This window comes from Ornithorhynchus anatinus, chromosome 16, assembly GCF_004115215.2.
Source record: "Ornithorhynchus anatinus isolate Pmale09 chromosome 16, mOrnAna1.pri.v4, whole genome shotgun sequence".
NCBI lineage: Eukaryota > Metazoa > Chordata > Mammalia > Monotremata > Ornithorhynchidae > Ornithorhynchus > Ornithorhynchus anatinus.
In genome coordinates, this window is record NC_041743.1 from 44903126 (window position 1) to 44925190 (window position 22065).

A 22065-nucleotide genomic window follows, 5' to 3' on the forward strand; every position below is an offset into this window, starting at 1 on the left:
AATAATGTCTCAGCCCAACCGCTGCCCCCCAGCCCCCCCGGCCCCCCCAGGAGGGGTTGCAGTTGCTGGGGTTGGAGAGGGCGACCTGGGGGCATGGGAGTGTGGGGGTCCCAGCCTCCCCACTGCCCCATCTCTAGCTGAACAGACACAAAGAAGAAACCTCAATCAATATATAGGTTTGCTTTTAATATAAAAGTGCCTATGAAAAAAATCACTTCCTAAATACACAAAAGGTCCCCCCCCTCCACCCCGCCATCCCCGTCCAAGCAGAAAGGAGGCTGGGAAGGGGGCTGGGGAGGAGGCTGGGGAGGGGAGCAGGGCTGCAGAGGGGGTCCCCCACCCCAGCCGGGGTGGGGGAAAGGGGAGAGGAGGGGACAGGCCCAGGCCTGAGCCCCAGGGAGAGGCCTGACCGGGCCTGGCCTCCCACCATGGCCACAGCGCGGAAGGTGAGAAACGGACACACAGATTGGCTTGGTTTTCTTTTTTTTTTCTTTTTTCTTTTTTTTCACAATCCACAAAGCTGTACATAGACCCAGACCCTGGGAGGCGGGGAGGGGGTGTGTGTGCTGAGATGGAGGGGGTTAGGGGTAGGACAGAGAAAGCAAGCCCGCGGGGACCCCCTCTCCCCCAACCCCCATACCCCTGGCACACACACACCCTGCGTTCAGCACGGATGCGCCCCTCCCCCACCTCCCCACCCCCCCCAGTTGGGGCCGTGGGGGGTAAAGGAAGGGGGGTGTCTGGGGAAAAGCTCGCCGGAAACTCCACGGTGCCCACCCCACACCCCCCCCCCAGTGGGGTCCCCCGCCCTCGCCTCCCCGACCACGCAAGAAGTTTTTTTCTTTTTTCTCTTTTTTAATACAAATGTGGATCTTTGGGTGTGTCCTGCGAGAAAAACCAACCCAAGAAGGAGAGTGGAAAAAAGAAAGCCAAAAGCTGGGAACAGAATCGTCCAACCCAACAAAACCATGCAAATTTGCACGTCACAAAACCACAGCAGATGTACAGAATGCAATATACAGTCCACGATTTATAATAAAACATTATATACAATAAATAGGGTATTGTTCATTCTGCCCAACGGCCTGTAAATAAATTTCTCAGTGCACACCGGAGGGAGCGACTCGGACCTCGCGCTGGCTCTCGCCCTCGCCCTCGCTCCCGCTCCGTTTTTTTGTGTTTTTTTTTTTTAAACATTTTTAAAAAGTATTTACAATGCTGGTTTTGTGCAGAACGAGTCTTGTTCGACTTCTGCATGGAGGGGCCGGGCCGGGGCGGCGGGGTTGGGGGAGGTTGGGAGTGGGGGGGGTCTGTCCTCTGCGCTGTCCCACGGCCCCCGCTGCGGCCCCCGCTGCGGCCCCCGCTGCGGCCTCCGCTGCGGCCTCCACTGCGGCCCCCGCCGCGGCCTCCGGGCTCACCGGCTGCCCGGGCAGGCCGGCCCCGCCCCTGAGGGCAGCTCTCCAGGCCACGGGGAGTGGGGAGACAGGAGGATGGCGCTGGTCCTGGGCCGACGGGATGAGGGTGGGGAGCCAGTGGGCTGGTGGGCTCTTGTTTCTCTGGGGAAGCTGCGGAGGAAACACAAGGCAGGAGTCTTAGCCAGGGCTGGGCTCGGCCGACGTCTGGATGACACGAAGGGTGCGGACGGCTTTAGGGACCTCAGTTTAGGCTGCTGGGGTAACCCCTGGGGAAACGCAAACTCAGGGTTGAGATTGAGGTAGAGCTGGCCAACCCCACTGGTGAACCCCGCTCTTTGGCCGCCCCCCCAGGACTGCCTACTATCTAACACCTCTGCACGAGGGAGCCGTGGACCATCCAACATTTCTGCCTCTCCTCTCTCCATCCCCGACTCTCCCCTGTGATTCAGCACGGGCTATTCAACAACCCTGATTCTCCCACCTCCATCCCTGACTCTCCCTAGTGACCCGGCATGGACCATCCAACACTCCTGACTCTGCCCTCTCCATCCCTGACTCTCCTTGGTGAATCAGCACAGACCATCCAACACCCTAACCATCCCCTCTCCACCCCTAACTGTCCCCAGTGATTCAGCCCGGACCATCCCACAGCCTTAATTCTCCCTTCTCCATCTCTGACTCTCTCCCACTGACCCAGCACGGACCATCCCACACCCCTGATTTTCCCCACTCCATTCCTGGCTCTCCGAGTGATCCAGAATGTACCATCCAACATCCTGACTCTCCCCAGTGACTTAGCACGAACCATCCCATAGCCCGCCCTGAATCTCCCCTCTCTGTTCCCTTCTCCCGCAGAGACTCAACATGGGTCCAGGCCTTGAGTCTTTGGAGTATTGTAGGCAACACTCAGGACTTAGCGGTCACTACTACGACATGGCAGTGCCAGCCTCAGGGGCTGGTCCAGGACAAACCTGGCCCCAGGTCAGTACCACTGCACTGTCCGCCCCCTTGTTACCGGTCACCATGACCTCAATACCTCCCAGAGTGGTAGTCCCAGGACTCTCCAGGCTCAACGGGCACTGTTCCCTTCGGCTGGGCTGGACATTCCTAATCCTTGGGGGGTCTCATCCCCCAGTCCTATTTTCAATCAATCAATTAATGGTTGAGCTCTTATTCTGTGCAGAACACTCTACTAAGCGCTTGGGAGTGGTCCTCGCTTTCCTCCCTGCCTCCTGTCTCTCCTCACTCAAGTCCTTACCTTGCTTTATGGTCTGGATCATCTTTCTAAAAAAATGTTCTGTCCAGGTCTCCCCACTCCCCAAGAACCTCCAGTGGTTGCCCATCCAGCTCCGCATCAAACAGAAACTCCTTACCATCGGCTTTAAAGCACTCAATCACTTTGCCCCCTCCTACTTTACCTAACTGATTTTCTACGATAACGCAACCTTGCCCACTTCACTCCAGTAGTGCTCAGTCGACCCCTTTCCCACATCCTCCCCCTTGTCTGGAATTGTCTGCCTCCTCCAAGAGGCCTTCCTTGATTAAGTCCTCTTTTCCCCTCCTCCCTCTCCCTTCTGGTCATCTATGAACTTGGATCTGTCCTCTTTGGTCATTTTGAATTTGCTCCACCCTCTCAGCTCTACAGCACCTATGTACATACTTATAAATTATTTACATTAATGTCTGTCTCTTCCTCTAGGCTTTAAATTCCTTGTGGGCAAGGGACGTGTCAACCACTTCTGTTGTATTATTCTCCCCCAAGTGCTTGGCACACAGTAAGTGTTCAATAAGTGTTCAATGATTGCTCTGCACACAGTAAGCACTCAATCGATACCAGTGATTGATTGGGCAGCCAGGAAGGACAGAGGGTCTATTCCTGTCTCCACTCTCGGCATCTCCCCAAGTTGTGGGTCCCAGGCCCTGCCATGAGAGCTCCACGTGCCTACCGATGGCCAATCGATCCACTGTATTTATTGAGCACTTACTATGTTCAGAGTGATGGATCAATCTATCAGTGGTACTTACCGAGTGCTTACTATAGGCAGAGCAGTGTACTAAGTGCTTGGGAGACTAATAATTATTATTAAGGTACTTAAGTGCTAACTATATGCCAAGCACTACAACAGAGTTGTTAGACACATCCCCTGCCCACTTACAGGCTAGAGGACTGTATTCATTCATTCATTCAATAGTATTTATTGAGTGCTTACTATGTGCATAGCACTGTACTAAGCGCTTGGAATGAACAAGTTGGCAACAGATAGAGACAGTCCCTGCCGTTTGACGGGTTTACAGTCTAATCGACTGTACTAAACGCTTGGGAGAGTACAATGTAACTGAGTTAGTAGACATGTTCCCTGCCCACAAGAAGGTTAGTCTGTCACGACCACCACCCCCCACCCCCACCCCCAGACAGCCCTGCTGGGACCCCAGAGGACCCAGGTCCGGGCTGGGGTAGGGGATGGGGATGGTCAATAACCTGCCAGGGCAGTCCGGCTCCCCATTTCCTCTGGACCCAGACATGGGCCCCGCCCGGCCCACAGGCTGTGGGTCTGTGTGGGGGGGACAGGTGTCTTGTGCGGGTGTATGTGTTTTTGTATCCATGGGTGTGCATGTGTGGCTGCGTAGGGGAACGCTGTCATGCCTCTGGTTTCACGCCCTTTCCCACAGTGGGAACACTTCCCACGAGAGGAGGACCTCCTCCCCTCATCCTCCACTCAGATGTCTCCCCTGTGCCCCCAGGCCTCTGACCCCCGGTCCCTCAGAGAGCAGCTGCCCGCCCATGCCAACAGCTGGTCCTGGGTGGCCTGGTCGGCTCCTTCCCAGAGGCTCCGGGCACATGCTAATCTGCAGCGAAGGGGAGTGCAAAATGAAGCGATTCTACAGCCTTACGGGGGGTGGAGGGCAGTGGAAAATGGCAGGGATTTTCTCCATTTTGGAAAAACTCTTACACAAAATGGGGGAACTGGTGAGAGTATTGGTTAGGGAACTAGTTAGGGAACCAAATAGGGAACTAGGAAGGGACGAGGGAAGCCAGGAGTGTTGGCTGCTACCTCATTCATTCATTTTTCCATTCAATCGTACTTACTAAGTGCTTACTGAGTACAGGGTGCTGTACTAAGAGCTTGGGAAAGTACAATACCACAGTAAGCAGGGACATTCCCTGCCCACGTCGAGCTTACAGTCTCGGAAAACAGTTCCTCACAAACAGGAGTTGGCAAGGGTGGGAAGGGCAGTGGGGTAGACAGGGGAGGGAAGGGAGGGAGAAATGACGCGGGGAAGGGTACAGTGATCCAACCTGGCCAGACCTTCAGCTGGGCCAGGCCCGAGGCAGCGTGGCCTAGTGGAAGAAAGCATGAGCCTGGGAGTCAGGGGCCTGGGTTCTAATCCCACTTCTGCCACTTGTCTACGTGTGATCTCAGGCCTCAGTTTCCTCAACTGGAAAATGGGGAGTCAATGTGGGTCAGGGAACGGGTCAGACCTGATGATCTCATATCTACCTCAGTGCTTGGCACATAGTAAGTACTTAACAGATTATTATTACTATTACACTATTACCACTTATCACATATTCCATTATATATTATACATTACTTGTTCATATTAATATGTCTCCCCCTCTAGACCCTCAGTGCATTATGGGCAGGGAATGTTTCTGCTAATTCTGTTGTACTGTACTCTCCCAAACGCTTAGTACAGTGCTCTGCCCCCAGCAAGTGCTCAATAAATGCCATCGATTGATTGATCCTATGGGTAACCCATCTGGGTTCCGGGCGAGAAGTCCACGGAACAGCACTGGTGCGCTGGGGTAGAGTCAGGAAAGCCAGCACTAAAAGTGGAGCGAGTGGGAAGGTCGGTGTGGAAATTCACCAGGCCTAAGACTCGTGCCCCAAAGCCTGGTTAAGGAATAGGGGAGTGGGCAGCCCAGGACATCATGGGGCAGAGGCTTCACAGCTGTTCTCTTTAGCCAAAAAGGTCACATGTAACCAGATAGGCGGTGAGCGACTCCTGGGAGGGGGGTCTGGGAGTCCAACCAGGAAGAACCGGTTGGAGATTACACTAAGTCGCTGGGGTATTTGAAAATCAGGACAAATGGGAGCCCTCTCTGTTATCCTGGGGTGGGCTGCTTCCCCTCTCCAGCTTTGTGGCTGAACCAGCTGAACCAGGACCAAGAACAGAGCTGAGGTGGGGGTCCTATCCACTCCTCCCCTGAGCAGGGCGGGGGTGCTCCCTCCATTGGCAGCAGAGTGGGTATGAAGGAGAGGGAGGTTCTCACTCCCAGCTACTTGCTTAAACCCTCAATCTCATGAATCAGAGATCCCGGTGGTAGTGGCCCTGGATCCACACAATTTCTGTCTCCCTACTGGAGTTCACCGGAGCGGGCCTGGGGCCCAGGGTCCGGTGGGAATGGGGTGTTTGGGAGCCCCTCATGTACGTCCCGGACTGGGCTCGGGTTTCATCGAGCTGATTTTTGAAGCCAATGGTTCTCCGGGGCTATTTCTTTTTCACTTTTTTATTAAGCACTCCCCTCCCCACCTGTGCCCCCGCCACTCCCCAACTGAACAACAAAAGCAGAGACCCTCTCCGCCCAGCCCTCCCAAGTCCCCGTTCACAGAGAAGGCCACACACCGAATTCCACGGGTCCGGGAGTGTCAGCCGGCATCGTCGGCTCCAGGCAAGGTGGGGCCGGGGGTCCTCGGAGAGCCCGAGCGCCCTCGAGCCCTCCCACCCTCCAGCCACCGTGCCCCCCTCCGTGCCCGCCATCAGGCCCACCCTCCACTCACTCTGTATCAAAACCTGGCGGTCCGGGCGGCGCATCCGGCGGCACTACAGGGAGGTGACGGTGAAAGTATCCTCGGGGTGCGGCTGCTCCCCCATGGGCCCCAGGAACCCACTCTTCTGGGGGCCGGCCAGGCCGGGGTGTCCCTGCCCCGCCGCGGCGAAGCCGGGGTACCGGTATCCGTCCTGGAGCAGCAGCACAGAGTCTCTCGGCACCGGAGACAGGTTCAAGTCACTCATGAGGGGGCAGGCGTAGGCCCCCCGTGGGGGGTGAGCCCGGGCCAGCTCCAGGGGCTCCTTGTCGCACTTGGGCGTGGCCGAGGGGCTGGCCAGGTGGGGGTTGAGGCACGAGGAGTCCACCCGGCCCATGAAGTCGGCCAGCAGGCCGGGGCCCGCCTTGCCCTCGTAGGGGGGGCTGCGGGGGGCCGAGGTGGTGGAGGAGAACCAGTAACTGGTGTTCTTGCAGCTGGGGGAGTCGTAGTGGGGCTGGCTCAGGGGCAGGTCCCGGCAGCTCAGGAGAGCGGGGTGGGGCAGACCGGCCCCCTGCAGGCCGGGACCCTGCAGGCCCGTCCCCTGCAGGCCCGTCCCCTGCAGGCCGTGCTTGAGGGAGTCACAGGCGGGCAGCTTGGAGGGCCGCAGGTCCTCCTTGAAGGCCAGCGGGGGGGAGCAGTTGGGGGAGAAGGGTTTCTGCAGGCCGGCCTCGAACACGGCCGGGGGCCCCGGGGTGCCCAGCGGGTGCGGGAGCCCGGCGAAGGCCTTGGCCTCCAGTTCGGCGGGGCCCAGGCCGGGCGAGTCGCAGTGGAAGCCCTGGCCGAAGGTGCCGTCGGAGGGCGTGGAGGGGTTCATGGAGTAGGGGCCGGCGAAGTCGCAGGCCTCGCGCTCCCCCAGCCCGAAGGGCCGGGGCTGGGAGGGCAGCGGGGACATGCTGCTGTCGCCGCTGTAGTAGTCCAGGCCCAGGTCCGTGGCCTCGGGGAAGAGCGGGTTGACCGGCTGCGGCTTGGGGAGGAACTTGGCTTTGGCCCCGCCCCCCCTCTCCTTCTTGGCGGCCGCGCAGGCGCCCCGGCCCCCCCGGCCCCCCCTGGGGCCGGCGCTGCGCTTGGAGGGGGCGTAAGCGGCGGGGGAGGCCGAAGAAGAGGTGGCGGTGGGGAAACCCAAGTGGGCGGCGGCGGCAGCCGCGGCGGCGGCCGCGGCGTCAAACACGTCGACCTTCTTCCGCCGGCCCCGACCCGGCTTGCCGCTGCTCTGGAAGAGGACGCTCTGGTTCCAGTTGTAGCCCGGGGCGGCCGAGGCCTCGTTCCAGTCCATCATCAGCTTCTCCAGGCTGGACAGGCTCGACTGGCCCTCGCTGGACGAGGCCTCGCTGTTGGCCCGCCGGTAGCCGCCGGCCGGCTGGCCGAACTGGGTGCTGTCGGAGGACGACTCGGAGAAGGTCTCGGAGGCCGGGGCCTGCTGCTTGGCCTTCTGGGGCGTGTAGTTGGAGATGTCCAGGATGACGTTGGGCTCGCTCAGGTGGCACTCGGGGAAGCCGGGGTTGTACAGCTGCCCGAAGGCCTCAGCGCCCCAGTCCAGCCCGCCGTAGCCCTGCCGGAAAGGCCACTGGGCCGCCGCGCCGGGGAATGGCCGGCAGCTCTCGGGCGAGGGCTGGAAGGCGGCCCCAGGGCCACCCTTGGGGCCCAGGTAGCCCCCGCCAGGGGAGGCGGTGCTGGCCCGGCTGTCGCAGCGCAGGGGCGTGTGGCCGGCGCCGGGGAAGGGGCCCGGGGGCTCCGAGCCGCCGAAGAAGGCGGCGGCGGCGGCGGCGGCCGCCGCAGCTGAAGAGGAGGAGGACGAGGAGGAGGACGAGGAGGAGGAGGCCTTCGCCAGGGGCAGGCCGGGCCCGGCGGGGGCCGCGGAGGGCTGGCCGTAGCCGCCGGCGCTGTGGGCGCTGCTCGGGGAGGCGGGTAGGCTGCTGCCGCTGCCATAGGCGAAGCTGCAGTCCTTGCTGTTGGCGCAGTCCTGGCCGGCGAACGGCTTTCCGGGAGTGAAGCCCCCGGCCGCGGCCACGCCCGGCCCGGCGCCGTAGGCGCCGAACGGGGAGGAGTAGCCCCCGGGGGCCGCGTGGGCCGGAGGCGAGCGGGCCACGGCCGAGGGTGGGGCCAGCTTGGGGAAGGCGTCGGCGCCCCGGCAGTCTGGGGCGGTTGGGGTGACCCCGCCCCCGGGACCGGCGCCGCCGTAACCCGGGGCCCGACCGTGGGGGAAGGCGGGACGGCCTGGGGGGACGGTCTGGAAGGCCGGCTCGCCCGCAGCCCCCGCTCCGCCCCCCGGGCCGGCCTTGGCTCCCCGGCCGGGAAAGGCGGCTGGTCCCCGCTGGCCGGCCAGGGCCCCGGGGGGCGCGCCGGCGTAGGCCCCGGCCGCGGCCTTGCGGGACTCGGGGCGCGAGGCCGCCAGGGCCAGGTCCAGCAGGTCGGAGGAGTCGTCCGAGTCGAGGAGGGAGCGGAAGTAGCCCGTGAAGAGGCTGTGGCGCTCCTGGCCCGGGTCTCCCGCGGCGGCGGTCGGGCCGCCGGCGAAATAGCCAGCCCGACCCGGTCCGGCGGCCTCCGGCCCCCCGGCCGGGAAAGCCCGGGCCTCGGCTCCCTGGAAGGCGCCATGGCGGCCGGCCGGGCCGGCGGGGTGGCCGTGGTGAGGGGCCCAGGCGCCTCCCTTGTCCCCGGGCCAGTCGGCCCCACCGTCGCCGAAGCCCGGACCGCCGGGGCCCTGTTCGGGGAAGAGCGCCCCGTTCTTGCGGCCCCGGCGTTTGCGCTTGGGCTTGGCGGCAGCATCCGGCTCCGCCCGGCCCCTCTTGCGCGGGTGCCCGGGGTCGGCCAGGGCCGCGTGGGCGGCAGCCGGGCCGGGCGCTTTCTTCTTCTTGCCAATGCCCTCGAAGAAGTCGCTGAAAGAGCAGCGGGCGGCCCGGGCGGCGTGGGCCCCGCCCCGCCCGCCGCAGCCCCCGGCCTTGCCCCCGCGCCGTCGGAAGCCCTGCACACGCTGCAGGAAGTGGGAGATGCTCTGCGTGTCGGGCGCCTGGTGGATGGAGTCGGGCTCGCTGGGCGTCCAGCAGCGGGGTGGGGAGCAGCGGCCCGGGCACTGGCTCTGCCGGTTGAGGAAGGCCAGCTTGGCCAGTACGTCCGAGTAGTCGGCCTTGCTGTCGTTGGCGTCGGCCGCGTAGGAGGGCTGAGGCGAGGCCAGCTTCTGCTTGCGCCTCCGCCGTTTCTTGCCCTCGGGTGGGGCCGGCTCCTTGGGCTTGCCCGGGCCCAGCAGCAGGTTTTTGGGTGGGCGGCCCCGCTTGCGCTTCAGGATGATGGGCATCTCACCAGGGGGGAAGACCACCACCACGTTGCGCCCGTTGTTCTTCATCTTGAGCAGCGGGGTGGGTTCGGCGGCGGCCCGGGCCCCCGGCTCTTTGCCTTCCAGGCTCAGGCTGCTGCTGAGCGAGGACACCTTGTAGGTGGTCTTGTTCCGGCGGCCCAGGGACACGGGGATCTTGGCCATCTTGACCACCATCTTGCGCACCCCGCGGCACTTGCCCTTGCGGGTGGGCGGCAGCGGCCCCCGGGTGTCGTCGCCGGGCTCGGGGGCAGGGAGCGGGGGCGGCCGGGCCGGGGACGGGGTGGGGGCCGGCGGGGCGGGCGCGGCCATGGGCGGCAGCCGGCCCTCGGCCCCGGCGTCCGCCCTGCGGCCCCGGCCCGCCTTGCGCCGGCGGCACAGGATCTTTGGCTTGTCGCTTCTGCGCAGCGCGTACTTGCGGGGGTCCTCCGGCCCCGGCTCCGCCGGGGGGCAGCCCCCGCCGCCCCCGCCCAAGGTAGGCGGGGGCTCCAGCAGCTTGGGCAGGGCCTCCAGCAGCTGGGGCGCCTGGGGGTCCAGTAGCTGGGAGTCCAGGGAGTCCGGCAGCTGGGCGTTCAGGGCCTGCAGGGCCAGCGCCTCAGCCAGGGGCGGCAGAGCCGGGAGGTCCAGCGCCTCGGCCAGCGGCTCCAGCGCCCGGGGGTCCAGGAAGCGGGGTGGGGCCTCCAGCGCCCGGGGGTCGAGTAGCTCGGGCTCCGGGGATCGGGGTTCCGGGGACAGCAGCTGGGGCTCCGGGCAGGCCAGGGAGGCCAGCTCGCTCAGGATGTCGCTGTCCACCAGCTCCGAGTAGCCCGCCGCGTCGGGCTCAGAATCCTCGTCACCGGGCGGCTCCTGCGCCAGGCCGGCGGGGGCTCCAGGGCCGGGCCCCCGCTCCGGCGCCGTCCCCGGCCGCTCGGCTTTGCCGGGCGCACCCCGCTCCTTAGGGCTGCGGATGCTGCTGGCCAGGCTCGGGGAGGAGAAAAAGCTGTATTGGAGGTCGCGGCCCTCCTCGCCGGGGCCGGGCGGCGGGCCGGGAGGGGGGCCGGGCGGGGGTCCTGGCCGCCGGCCCGCCCTCAGCCCGCCGCAGTCCAGTCGCAGGCCACTGTGCTGCAGATCGTCTGACAGGCGATTCAGGTCCTTCATGATGTCGATGAGCCGCACCACGGGGAGCAGGGGCCCCTGCCCGTTGTCCCAGCCGGCCCCGGGCGCGGTGCGGTGGGCCGGCCCCCGCGGGGGTGGCGGGTCCTCCCCCTTGGCTAGCAGGGGCGGGCGGCAGCCGGCGGGGTCCCCGCGGGACGGCGGGGAGCGGCCCAGGGGAGAACGGGGGGCCTCAGGGAAACCGCAGGCAAAGGGCCGGTCGGGCAGCAGGGGGCGGGCCGGGTGCCCGCTGGCGAAGAACTTGGGCTCCCGGAGGTAGTCGGGCGAGCTGCAGACCGTGCTGGATGACACCACCAGCCCCTGGGGCTTCACGCGCATCCTGACCGCCTCCTCCGGGGGCCGCTTGGCCGGACACTTGCTGACATGGGGGTCGGGGAAACCGAGGCACAGACCTGGCAAACACGGCAGGGGAGGGTCAGCCCCGATTGTTCAGGTGGGGCCTCTGCCTTCGCCACCCCCCGCTCCCACCTTGGGAGTCCTCTGCCCCCAGGGGCCCCCCTCCCCGCCGCCAGGAGCCCAACTCCCCGGACCTGGTCAGCCAGTCAGGCTCCTCTGCCCCTCTCCTGCAGGCCTCCAGTTCTCCTCACCCGGTCCAGCTCTTAAGCTGGGTACCGCCGGTGGCGGAGTCTGGGGCAGGATGCTGGGGTTAGGGGGCAGGAGAGAGTCCCCTGCAGAACCCTCCCCGACTCTCCACCGTCCCCAGGGACCAAAAGACTAAAGGGAAACAGTCAGTCGGCAATGGGCTTCCTACCTGGCCTCCCATCTGCCTCGCTGCGTGGCGAGGGGCAGAAGGGGGACGGAGGCAGGGAGGTCGTGTTTGGGGCAGGAAGGGAGGGGCTGAGGTTAATAGGGGGTGGGGCTGGAGATGGGAGGGGCTGGACTGAAGCCCGGAGGGGAAGGGATCCAGGCTGGCAAGGGCAGGGCTGAGGATTGGAAAGAGGGGGCGGGGTTAGATCTGGGAGAGGCGGGGCTGAAGCCTGCAGGGTCTGGATTTGGGTTTGGAAAAGCACGGCTGGAGGGTGTGGGGGTGGGATCAGATTTGATTTGGGCAGGGCCAAAGGTGACCGCCGGGACTGAAATTTGGAAAGCTGGTGCTGGAGCACGTGGAGGGTGGGGTTGGACTGAAGTCGGTATGGCGTGGGGTTAACCCTGGCAGGGGCTGGGCTACCCCCAGGTCACTCTGGCCCAAGGCCAGGTCGCACTCACCCTCTGCTTTGCTGTTCTGGCTGTTACACTTGAGCTCTCTGTGGGGAAGAGAAAAAGCACTTTCTTTAGTTTCCTGAGCCGGCCTGGCGCTGACTGGCCGGGGGTGGCCGGCCCCTCACTGGCCCTACCAGGCTCTTCCTCCCCCAGGCCGGCCCTCCCTCCCGCTGGCCAGTCGATCGATCTCTGCCAGAGATCTCGGCCTGTGACCGGGAGAGCGAGGGGATGCCGGGCGGGGACATCCGAAGTGATTCTGGATAAGGAGGCCGAGGAAATTTTTGGTTCTGTGTGCCCGGTTCCGCCCTGCCTGCCCCTGCGTCCCTGTCTCCCTGGGTTCTGAGGTCCGGCCCGGTCAGCCCAGAAGCGCAGGAGCCAATGTAAAGATTAGAGGCTGAGCGGGGCAGACAATAATAATAATAATAATTATGGTATTTGTTAAGTGCTGTACTAAACTCAACCAAGGTCACACAGCAGACAAGTGGTGGAGCCAGGATTAGAACCCATGACCTGACTCCCAGGCTCATGCTCGACCCACTATGCCACACAGGCCCTACACCCAGCTACTAGGGGGAACCAGCGAGGCTGGGGCTGCTGACGCCAACCCAACATTGTAGAGACCGTAGCTATATTGTCCGTTCCAGATGCTGAGAAGCAGTGTGGCCTAGTGGAAAGCGTCAGAGCCTGGGAGTCATGGGATCTAGGTTCCAACCTCGGCTTAGCCACCAGCCCTTCTGTGTGACCTTAGGCAAGTCACTTCAGTTATCTGGGCCTCAGTTTCCTCATCTGTAAAATGGGGATTCAGTACCTCTTCTTCCTCCCCCTTGGACTATTAACCCGATGTGGGATAGGGATCATGTCCCCCTGGGTTTTCTTCTACCTATCCCATGCTTAATTACAATGCTTAGCACATCATACACATTTAACAAATGTCACAATTATTATTATCAGAGGCTGGCAGCAGTTCAAGGGGGTTGTGGTTCCAGGAGGTGTGTGGCTGAGGGACACTGCAGGGGTGGGAGTGTGCCAGCCTATACTGAGCCTTACCCCCACCCTCAACCCATCCTCACCTGTGACTGAGGGGCCGGGGTTTAGGGGCCAGTCTGAAGGCAGGTGTCTTCCCCAGTGAATTGGGTGAATTGGTAATCGCCCAAGCACTGTACTAAGCTCTAGTGCAGATTCAAGATAATCGGGTCCCACATGGGGCTCAGAGTCTAAATTGGAGACTGAACAGTTTAGACTGAACAGATAATGCAATCCCATTTTGCAGATGAGGGAATGGAGGCACAGAAAAGTGAAGTAACTTGCCCAAGGTCACAGGTCAGCAGGTATGAGGCAGAACCCAGGTCCTCTGACTCTCAGGCCCTCCTTCCACTGGACCATGCTGCTCCTCACAACGTTCCCGGCAACTGGATGCTCACCCCACTACTTCAACCCACGCTCACATCCCTTTTCTCTCTGTTCTCCTGGCTGCAATTATCTTAATGGCTGTCTTCCCCATTCGACTGCAAGTTCCTTGAGGGCGGGGATCGGATCTTCCGATCCTATCATCCCTTCCCGGGAGCTCCGGCCAGGGCTCTGCACAAAGTAGACACTTGGTCAATATGACTGATGGGCGGTTTGATTGACTGGAAGGGAGCCTATCGTGGCCTGGGTCCCGGAACACCCCATTTCTGAACACACTGCTCCCACCCCCACCCCGTGGGCACGCAAGAGATACAACAGATGCCTGCGATGACCATTCCCTATATCCTCCCCGGGCCCCAGAAGCTCCCTCAACCCCCTCCTGCTGCCGTGTCACTGATCTCTGTTCAGCTGGCCCTTAAGCCGGCTACCCCTCCTGCTGGGAACCAGCTGGGAACCAGGATTAGATCGGCTCTGGAGGGGGCTGGGACCTGTTGACTTTGAGAGAGACCCCCCCCCCCCACGCCACATCGCCTTTCCATCTCTCCCTTCCTCTCCCCCTCCCTTCTTAGCTGCTCCCAGCAAGAGCCATCTTAAAGTTCGAAATGTCAGTGGGCCAGGCCTGCAATTGGAGGAAAATACCCAGAATCTGGGACTGGCCTCCATCTATCTGCTTTCAGGATGGAAAATGCCCAGAATCCCAGACTGACCTCCATCTCCCTGCTTCAGCTTCCAGGTCGGCCCTCAGGGCAGACCTGGGTGTGGGGTCATTCATTATTCACCGGTTTCTGTTTTTCTCCATTGACTCCTGGGCTCTTTCCCTCTTTGTGCTATGCTATACCTTGGGTGGTTTGGGCAGCTGGTCTCCTGCATGGGGGGGGTCAAACCTGAGGGCGGGGGAGTCCTGTGCTGCCCCAGTATTCCCGGGCACCAGGTGCAGGGCTCAAGTCCCTGCAGATGCCCCATCGATGCCACCGCTTCTGCCGTCAGGCCTGCCAGGCCACCGTGGGTGGCTTCCCTCGCCCCAACCCCGGGCCACTCTGGTGCTCTGTAAAGGCCTGGACTGGCCTAGCTCCCCTGGAGCCTGCGCAGAGCACGCTCAGCGAGACTCAGTCCTGTTGCATTTTGAGATTTGCAATACCCCTCCCCTCAAACACTGCAGAGCTTCAACCCTGCACACCACTGAGGTGCAAGGAAAAGGAGTCCACCGTTCCCCCTTGCCTCGCAACCAACCAATCTATCAATCAAGAGTACTGACTGAGTGCTTAATGAGTGCAGGGCACTGTACTGAGCGCCTGGAGACGTGCAACAGAAGCTCAGTCCTGTGCCCTACCCATGAGGAGTTGCACTCAAACAGGGAGGTATACATCAAAGTATTCACAAGCCGAGGAATGAGAATCAAGAACATGCTCAGTTGATCGGCTATCCCCATAATCACACAGGCTGCCAAAGTAAAGGTAGAAATAAATACAGAGAAGTAACGTGGCTTAGTGGAAAAAGCCCGAGCTTGTTAGAGGTTGTGGATTCTAAACTCAGCTCTGCCACTTGTCAGCTGTGTGACTTTGGGTAAGTCACTTCACTTCTCTGAGGCTCAGTTCCCTCATCTGTAAAATGGGGATTAAGACGGTGAGCCCCACCTGGGACAACCCAATTACCTTATATTTACCCCAGCACTTAGAACAGTGCTTGGCACATACTAAGCACTTAATAAATACCATCATTATTATTATTATTATTACACTAGGTGGGGGTGGGGTTCTGTTAGATTGTCACGTTTTCCAGGAAGCTCTCCTTGATGGGCCCCACCCACATCATCCCTGGGGAAGGACACTAGCTGAGGCTGCCTCTGTTTCTGCTAAAATACACATGGAATTTCAATACAACAACCGATTGCCAAAAGTATTTACTGAGCACCTACTGTGCACAAGCACCGTGCTACGCATTTCCATGTCACAGGCCACTGAGGATCTCAAATCCCTTTTCAGACCCTAATTGATTGACCCACACAACCTCCCTGTGGTAGGCACTGATATGAACCAAATTATTTTTACAGCTCCCTCTCCAATGTCGTCAGCCTACAGGACACGGAGGGCACAGATAACGTGGAACCATGGATAATCCAGAGAACACACGCTAACCATTCTTTTCTACCTCTTTCCTCCCCAAACCTTCCAATGGAGTAAACAAACCCTCCCCTGGAATAAAAAAGGAGCAGGCTGGATTTCACCAGGGATGCCCCACCCTGCTTCTCTGGAGTTGGTTGCGGCGGGGGCGGGGGGGGGGGGGGGGAGCAATGAGGAGGAGAGAAAATAGCCAGGGAGTCAGGGGACAGAGAGGTGGGGGATGGGGGCAGCGGAGGGAGGAGACAGAGAGGCCGCAGACAATCCTCTTCCTGGATAAATAATAATTATGGAATTTGTTAAGCACTTACAATGTGACAAGTACTGTTCTAAGCACTGGGGTAAATAGAAAGTGTCAGGTTGGACACTGTCCCTGTCCCACATGGGGCTCACAGTCTTAATCCCCATTTTACAGATGAGGTAACTGAGGCGTGGAGAAGTTAAATGACTTGCCCCAAGTCATGCAGGAGACAAGTGGCGGAGCCACGATTAGAACCCATGTCCTCTAACTCCCAAGCCCATGCTCTTGCCACTAGGCCACGCTGCTTCTAACCTGTGAGGGGAGCCAGGGATCAGTTCTGGCAGATCGCTCACTACGGTGGTCCTCTTGCCCCACGAGACCCCCATTTCGGCATGTGGTGGGTAGGTCGGTGCTCCCGGCCCAGAGATGCCACCCACCTTCCGGGCCCCTGGCTCGAGGCTCGACTCAGAGCCTGTCCCCTCCCCTCCCGGGTGGCTCGTGAGAGCTCGACGTAGTAGAGGGCCTGCTCAACCTCCACCCTCTCCTCTCCCCTGCCCCTGGGAAGTCTCAGATCGCCCACTCCTGCTTGTAGAGGTCACAGGACGGGTGGGGGTGGAGCAGAGAGCATATTTAGAGCCCAGGCTGGGTGGGGCCACCCCCTCAGCCAGAAACATATCCTTGATGCCCACTTTTTCCCCGCAAGTGGGGGCAGGGGAGCAGAGAGGGAGCTGCCTGGCCCCCGCCTTAAGGGGTGCCCCTTACAGCAGCTTCACGAAGGGATCACCCTAGCCCTTGATTCAATCTGGCCTAGACCTGGTTAGACTTCTGTGCTTCTCTTGGCTGTGAGGCTTTAGTCCTCCTCCTGGGCGCCAGCCCTGAAAACAAGTCCTGGCCTGTAGGGCCCGGGCCTAGAGAAGCAGGGTGGACCAAAGGGAAATCAGGCAGCAGACCTAAAAGAAACAGGGTGGACCAAAGAGAAATCAGGCAGTGGGCCTAGGAGCAGGGTAGACAGAAGGGAAATCAGGCAGTGGGGCTCAGAGAAGCTGCGCCAAAGCACTGTGGTCCAGCGGAAAGAGCACGAGTCTGGGAGCCAGAAGGACCGGAGTTCCATTACGTACGCTATCACTGGTCTGCTGTGTGACCTTGAGCAAATCACTTGACTTTTCTGTGTCTCAGTTACCTCATCCACAAAATGGGGTTTAAGATTGCGAGGCCCATATGGGAAATAGACTGTGTCCAGCTCATTAGCTTGTATCTACCATGTGCTTATTACAGTGCCTGACACATAGTAAACACCTAAGAAATACCATTAAAAAAAAAAGACTGGGTTCTCAAGAGCTCCAGGTCAGGGATGTGGTGGCGGGGTTTGAGCCCAGGGATCTGGGGCAAAAGGGGAGGAAGGAGGGGAGAGTGGGGTGATGGGTGGCCCTGGGCTATGTGAACCTTCTGATTCAATTCTGAATCTGGGTGACATTGGGGATGGCCATGGTCTCCCGGTTCTCCGACTCAACTGGCATGTCAGGCTCCCATTTCCCTGTCACGCTGGCCCCCACCTCCCAGACAGGGCCCCTTGGCCACAATGGCGGGGGGGATTTCCGCCCAGTGATCCCACAGCAGGCATGACTGGGCCTGCCCCTCGGCCTCCCCTCTGCCACCTCCCCTCTAATTGGCACAGGCCTGGAAGTTAGGACCTGGGGTCTAATCATGGCTCTGCCACTTGTCTGCTGTGTGACCTAGGACAAGTCACATCACTTCTCCGGGCCTCAGTTACCTCATCTGTAAAATGGAGATTATGAGTGTGAGCCTCACATGGGACAGGGGCTGAGACTCACTTGTTCATTCATTCATTCATTCATTCAATTGTATTTACTAAGCGCTTACTGTATAGAGAGCACAGCAGAGTTTAGTAGCATGGCATAATGGATAGAGAATGAGCCTGGGGGTCAGAAGGTCATGGGTTCTAATCCCAGCTGCCACTTGTTTGCTCTATGGCCCTGGGCAAATCACTTAACTTCTCTGTGCCTCAGTTACCTTATCTGGAAAATGGGGATTGAGATTGGGAGCCCCAGGCAGGAGAAGGACCGTGTCAAAATCGATTTGTTTTCATCCCCCCCAGTGTTTAGTACAGGGCCTAGCACATAATAGGCACTTTATAAATACCACTTTTATTATTATTATTATTACAATGCTGGGCACACAGTAAATGCTTAACAAATACCATTATTATTATTATTATTACAGTGCCTGGCACATAGTAAGCGCTTAACAAATACCACTGTTATTATTATTACAGTGCTTGGCACATAGTAAGTATTTAATGAATACAGTTATTATTATTATCATTATTATTACAGAGCCTGGCGCATAGTAAGCGCTTAATGAATACCATTATTATTATAGTGTCTGGCACATAACAAGCATTTAACAAATATCATTATTATTATTATTATTACAGTGCCTGGCACATAGTAAGTGCTTGTCTCCCCCTTCTAGACTGTGAACCCATTATTGGGTAGGGATTGTCTCTATCTGTTGCCGAATTGTACTTTCCAAGCGCTTAGGACAATGCTCTGCACAATAAATATGACTGAATGAATGAGTTAACAAATACCTCTTTTATTATTATTACAGTGCCTGGCTCATAGTAAGCGCTTAACAAAAACTACTATTCATTCATTTGATTGTCTTTACTGAGCACTTACTCTGTGCAGCGCACTGTACTGCGCACTTGACTCATTATTATTATTACAGTGCCTGGCCCATTGTAAGTGCTTAACAAAAACTATTATTAATTCATTCAACTGCCTGTACTGACTGCTTACGGTGTGCAGAGCACTATACTAAGCGCTTGACTCTAATTATTATTATTATTACAGTGCCTGGCCCATAGTAAGCACTTAACAAAAACTACTATTCATTCAGTTGTCTATATTGAGCGCTTATTATGTGCCAAGCACTGTACTAAGCGCTTGACTCTTATTATTGTTACAGCACTGACCCATAGTAAACACTTAACAAAAACTATTCATTCATTCATTCATTCGTGTATTTATTGAGCGCTTACTGTGTACTGAGCACTGTACTAAGTGCTTGACTCATTATTATTACAGTGCCTGGCTCATAGTAAGTGCTTATCAAAAACAACTATTCATTCATTCGTATTTGTCTTTAATGAGCGCTTACTGTGTGCAGAGCACTGAACTAAGCATTTGACTCATTATTATTATTACATCACCTGGCCCATAATAAGCACTTAACAAAAACTACTATTCATTCACTTATTCAATTGTTTTTATTGAGCACTTAACTGTGTGCAGAGCACTATACTAAGCGCTTGACTCATTACTATTATTAGAGTGCCTGGCCCATAGTAAGCGCCTAACAAAAGCTACTAGGCATTCATTCGTATTTGTCTTTATTGAGCGCTTATTGTGTGCAGAGCACTGTACTAAGCGTTTGACTCTCATTATTATTATTATGATTACAGTGCCTGGAACATGGTCGGTGTTTAATAAAGGTCATTATTATTGTTATAATTATAAGTGGCATTTTTTAAAAAAATGGGGTCTCCCCGTCGTGCCGCCCGCGGCCTCCCCGCAGCGGAGCGGGCTGGCGGAGACTGGCCGCTAGGTGTCTCTGCTGAGCCGCGGATGCCCCTAGGAGGGCTCGGCCCGCCCCCCCGCCCCCCATCCCGCCCCCAGCCCCCCAGCCCCCCATCCCCCATCCCCCCAACCCCCCACCCCCCGTCCCGCCCGGTCCACAGAGCCCCTTTGTGCAGCCCCGGCCCTTGCTCTCCCACCGCCGCCGGCCCGGGAGCAGGCACCTGGCAGCCAGGTCTCCCCCCACCCCTTGGGGACCCAGGCCCCCCATCCCCCTCCCTAACCGGGCCCCCTCGACGTCCGGGACGAGACAAAGGATCCCAGATGACCGCCGGCTCCTCTCCCCGGCCCGGTGGGCTCCCGGGCCTCGCACCGCCCTGGGCCTCGTGCCCGACCTCGTGCCCCAGGCCACCTGCGAAGCTGCGGCTCTTTGGCGTCCGGCTAGGGTCCTCCCTGCACCCCAGCGGTCCCCCACTCCCACAAAGGGGTTCCCTGAGACCCCCCTATTCCCCGCCCAGTGACGGGGTAGGGAGGCTGGGGGCAGGGGGGCCGGGGGCAGGCGCGACTCCCCATGCCCCCATCAGGGGCTCCGTGGGCTGTTTCGCCTCCCACCCCCCGGCCTGGCACCGCCCCCCCCCCAGGTTTCAGTTCGGTCGTGGGATTTCCCCTAGTGTTTCCTGTCGAAGAGGCACCCTGACCCAGCCTACCTGGTGGGCGGGAGAGCCGGCGGCCCCTGCCGCCCCGACCCACCCCAGCTCGGGGACCACACGCCTCCAAAACCTTCCCTCGCAGGGGGCTGGTCAACGGGAGTTCCATTCCTGGTAGGAACAGTAATTAGGCTGGCCAGTCCCAGCCCTCCCATCTACCCACATCCCCTCCCTCCACTTCATCCACCTCCCGAGGGGCTCCCCAGCTTCTCTCCCCATAACCCCGCACCCCGCTTCTTCCTGGCCAGACCTCCAGTTGCCCCTCCTTTTTCCCCTTTTTCCTCTGGCTCCCATTGTCAGTCTCCTCTCTTGACAGTTTTAAACGCTCTCTGACTGGGTCGACCTGGGGTTCTTTCTTTGTGTCCCCACTGCCTCTGCCCCTTCATCCCCCCACCCTCGCCCTCTGCAAACTCCCCCCCAACCCTCCCTTGCTGCTGTGCCACTACCGCGCCGCCAAGGCTGCTGCTGCCGCCGCCGCCCGAGGGCTACACTCATGGAAAGTTGCTGCAGGAAGTGACTTCAGCTCTTTGGCAGGCCGGGCTGGGCACTGTTGTACACTGCTGTGCGCTGGGCCACATGGGTGTCTTTTCTACAGCGCACACCCGGACAAACACACACATTCATGCAAGGACATACACTCACACACGGGCGGGCCCACTCTCGTGGTAATGCACTCACACGTGCACACCCACGGTCAACAAATGGCTATACGTGCCGGCACGCCCACTCACCCAGGGGCACGTTCATACATGGGCACACATTCACACATGGACAAAAACACGCGCAATGGCATGCTCATGCACGACACCCCCCCCCCCCCCAAACACATGGTTACACTCACAGACACCCCCTCACTCCTCTTCAGGGCTGAACCCAACCAGAAGCAGTATGGTCTAATGGAAAGAACCAAGGTCTGGAGTCAGCGGACCTGGGTTCTCATCCCGGCTCTGCCACTGGCTTGCTGTGTGAACTTGGGCAAGTCACTTAACTTCTCTGGGCCTCAGTTTCCTCATCTGTAAAATGGGGATGAAATACCTGTTCTCCCGCCTACTTAGACCGTGAGCCCCATGTGGGATAGGGACTGTATCTGACCCGATTACCCTATATCTACCCCAGTGCTGGGCCCGTAGTCGGCACTTAAAAAATACCACAATTATTATTATTATTCTTATTGAATAAAGCTTAAAGTCACATTACATTCCCCAGGAAAGGGCTGGGCCCAGTGGTCTGGTGGGGGCACAGCCTGGGATCAAGTCAGCTGCCCCCTGGTCCTCCCTGTTTACCCCCTCCGCCTGGGGGAACTGATGCGGGGGAATATCTGATCGGTGGGTAGGGAGGGAAAGCATTGTTGCCCCAAGGCTGGGGGGGGCATTTCTTCCCCACAGGTCCCTCTGCCAGCCCCTCCCCCAGCTCCCCAGGACAGAAGTGCCACTGCTCTGCCCAAGAACGTGGCCCTTGCACGTGCCAGGGGCCGGGTCAGCTGACACACACCAGGGGGAAGTGGGTGGGACCCAGAGAATGGAGAGTTGTCTGTGTCATGACACCGGTGTCACTGCCACATGCCCAAACTTGTTTGAGTGGCCTGGCTCTGCCACCCCAAACAGCCCCCAGAGCAGGGTGGCCCAGAGTGGGTGGCACTGAGTGGGGTGGCCCAGAGATGGGTGGCAGTGCAGACGCCACTCCCAACACATCTGCTGACCCGGGCAGGTGGCAGGAAGCAGACCCAGCCCTACCCAACTGCATGCATCCCAAGATTCCACCCCAGGCTCCCTAACTGCAAACCTGCTGTCCTCACCGGCCTGGGGTCCAGCAGGCCGCCTACACCCCTGCTGACCATCAGGCTCTGGTGCCCACAGCAGAGTGACCTCTGCCCCCGATGCCTCTCTGGCCCTAGATGCCAGTTGCCTTTCTACTGGGGGCAAGGGGAGGGGGCCTCTTCCGGGGAGGGAGGCTGCGGAGAGGTACAGGCTGGAGGGGCTAGGCTGGCATCTACGGTCCTGCTGGGGGGACTGCCAGGCCTTGCCGCAGCCCTGAGACGCCCAAGCGATGTAAGAGCCTGCCTGGCCTGACAGTGGGGACCTCATCCCACAATGGATCCCGAGGACAGAT

The 22065-nt window shown here is 59.6% G+C and overlaps 1 protein-coding gene across 4 annotated transcripts in view; it reads right to left on the reverse strand.

Annotated features, from left to right (window-relative positions):
- Positions 1-834: 834 nt before the first annotated feature.
- AHDC1 (AT-hook DNA binding motif containing 1) overlaps positions 835-22065 on the reverse strand; it is a 92576-nt gene continuing 71345 nt past the window's right edge. For all 4 annotated transcript variants that reach the window (XM_029080384.1, XM_029080383.1, XM_029080382.1 and 1 more), the window contains 3 exons: positions 11892-11929; positions 6200-11077; positions 835-1565 (listed from right to left, as the gene is read on the reverse strand). In XM_029080384.1, the coding sequence (XP_028936217.1) occupies positions 6243-11003 (4761 nt within the window). In that variant the 5' untranslated portion in view covers positions 11004-11077; positions 11892-11929 and the 3' untranslated portion in view covers positions 835-1565; positions 6200-6242. The remainder of the gene's footprint in view (positions 1566-6199; positions 11078-11891; positions 11930-22065) is intronic.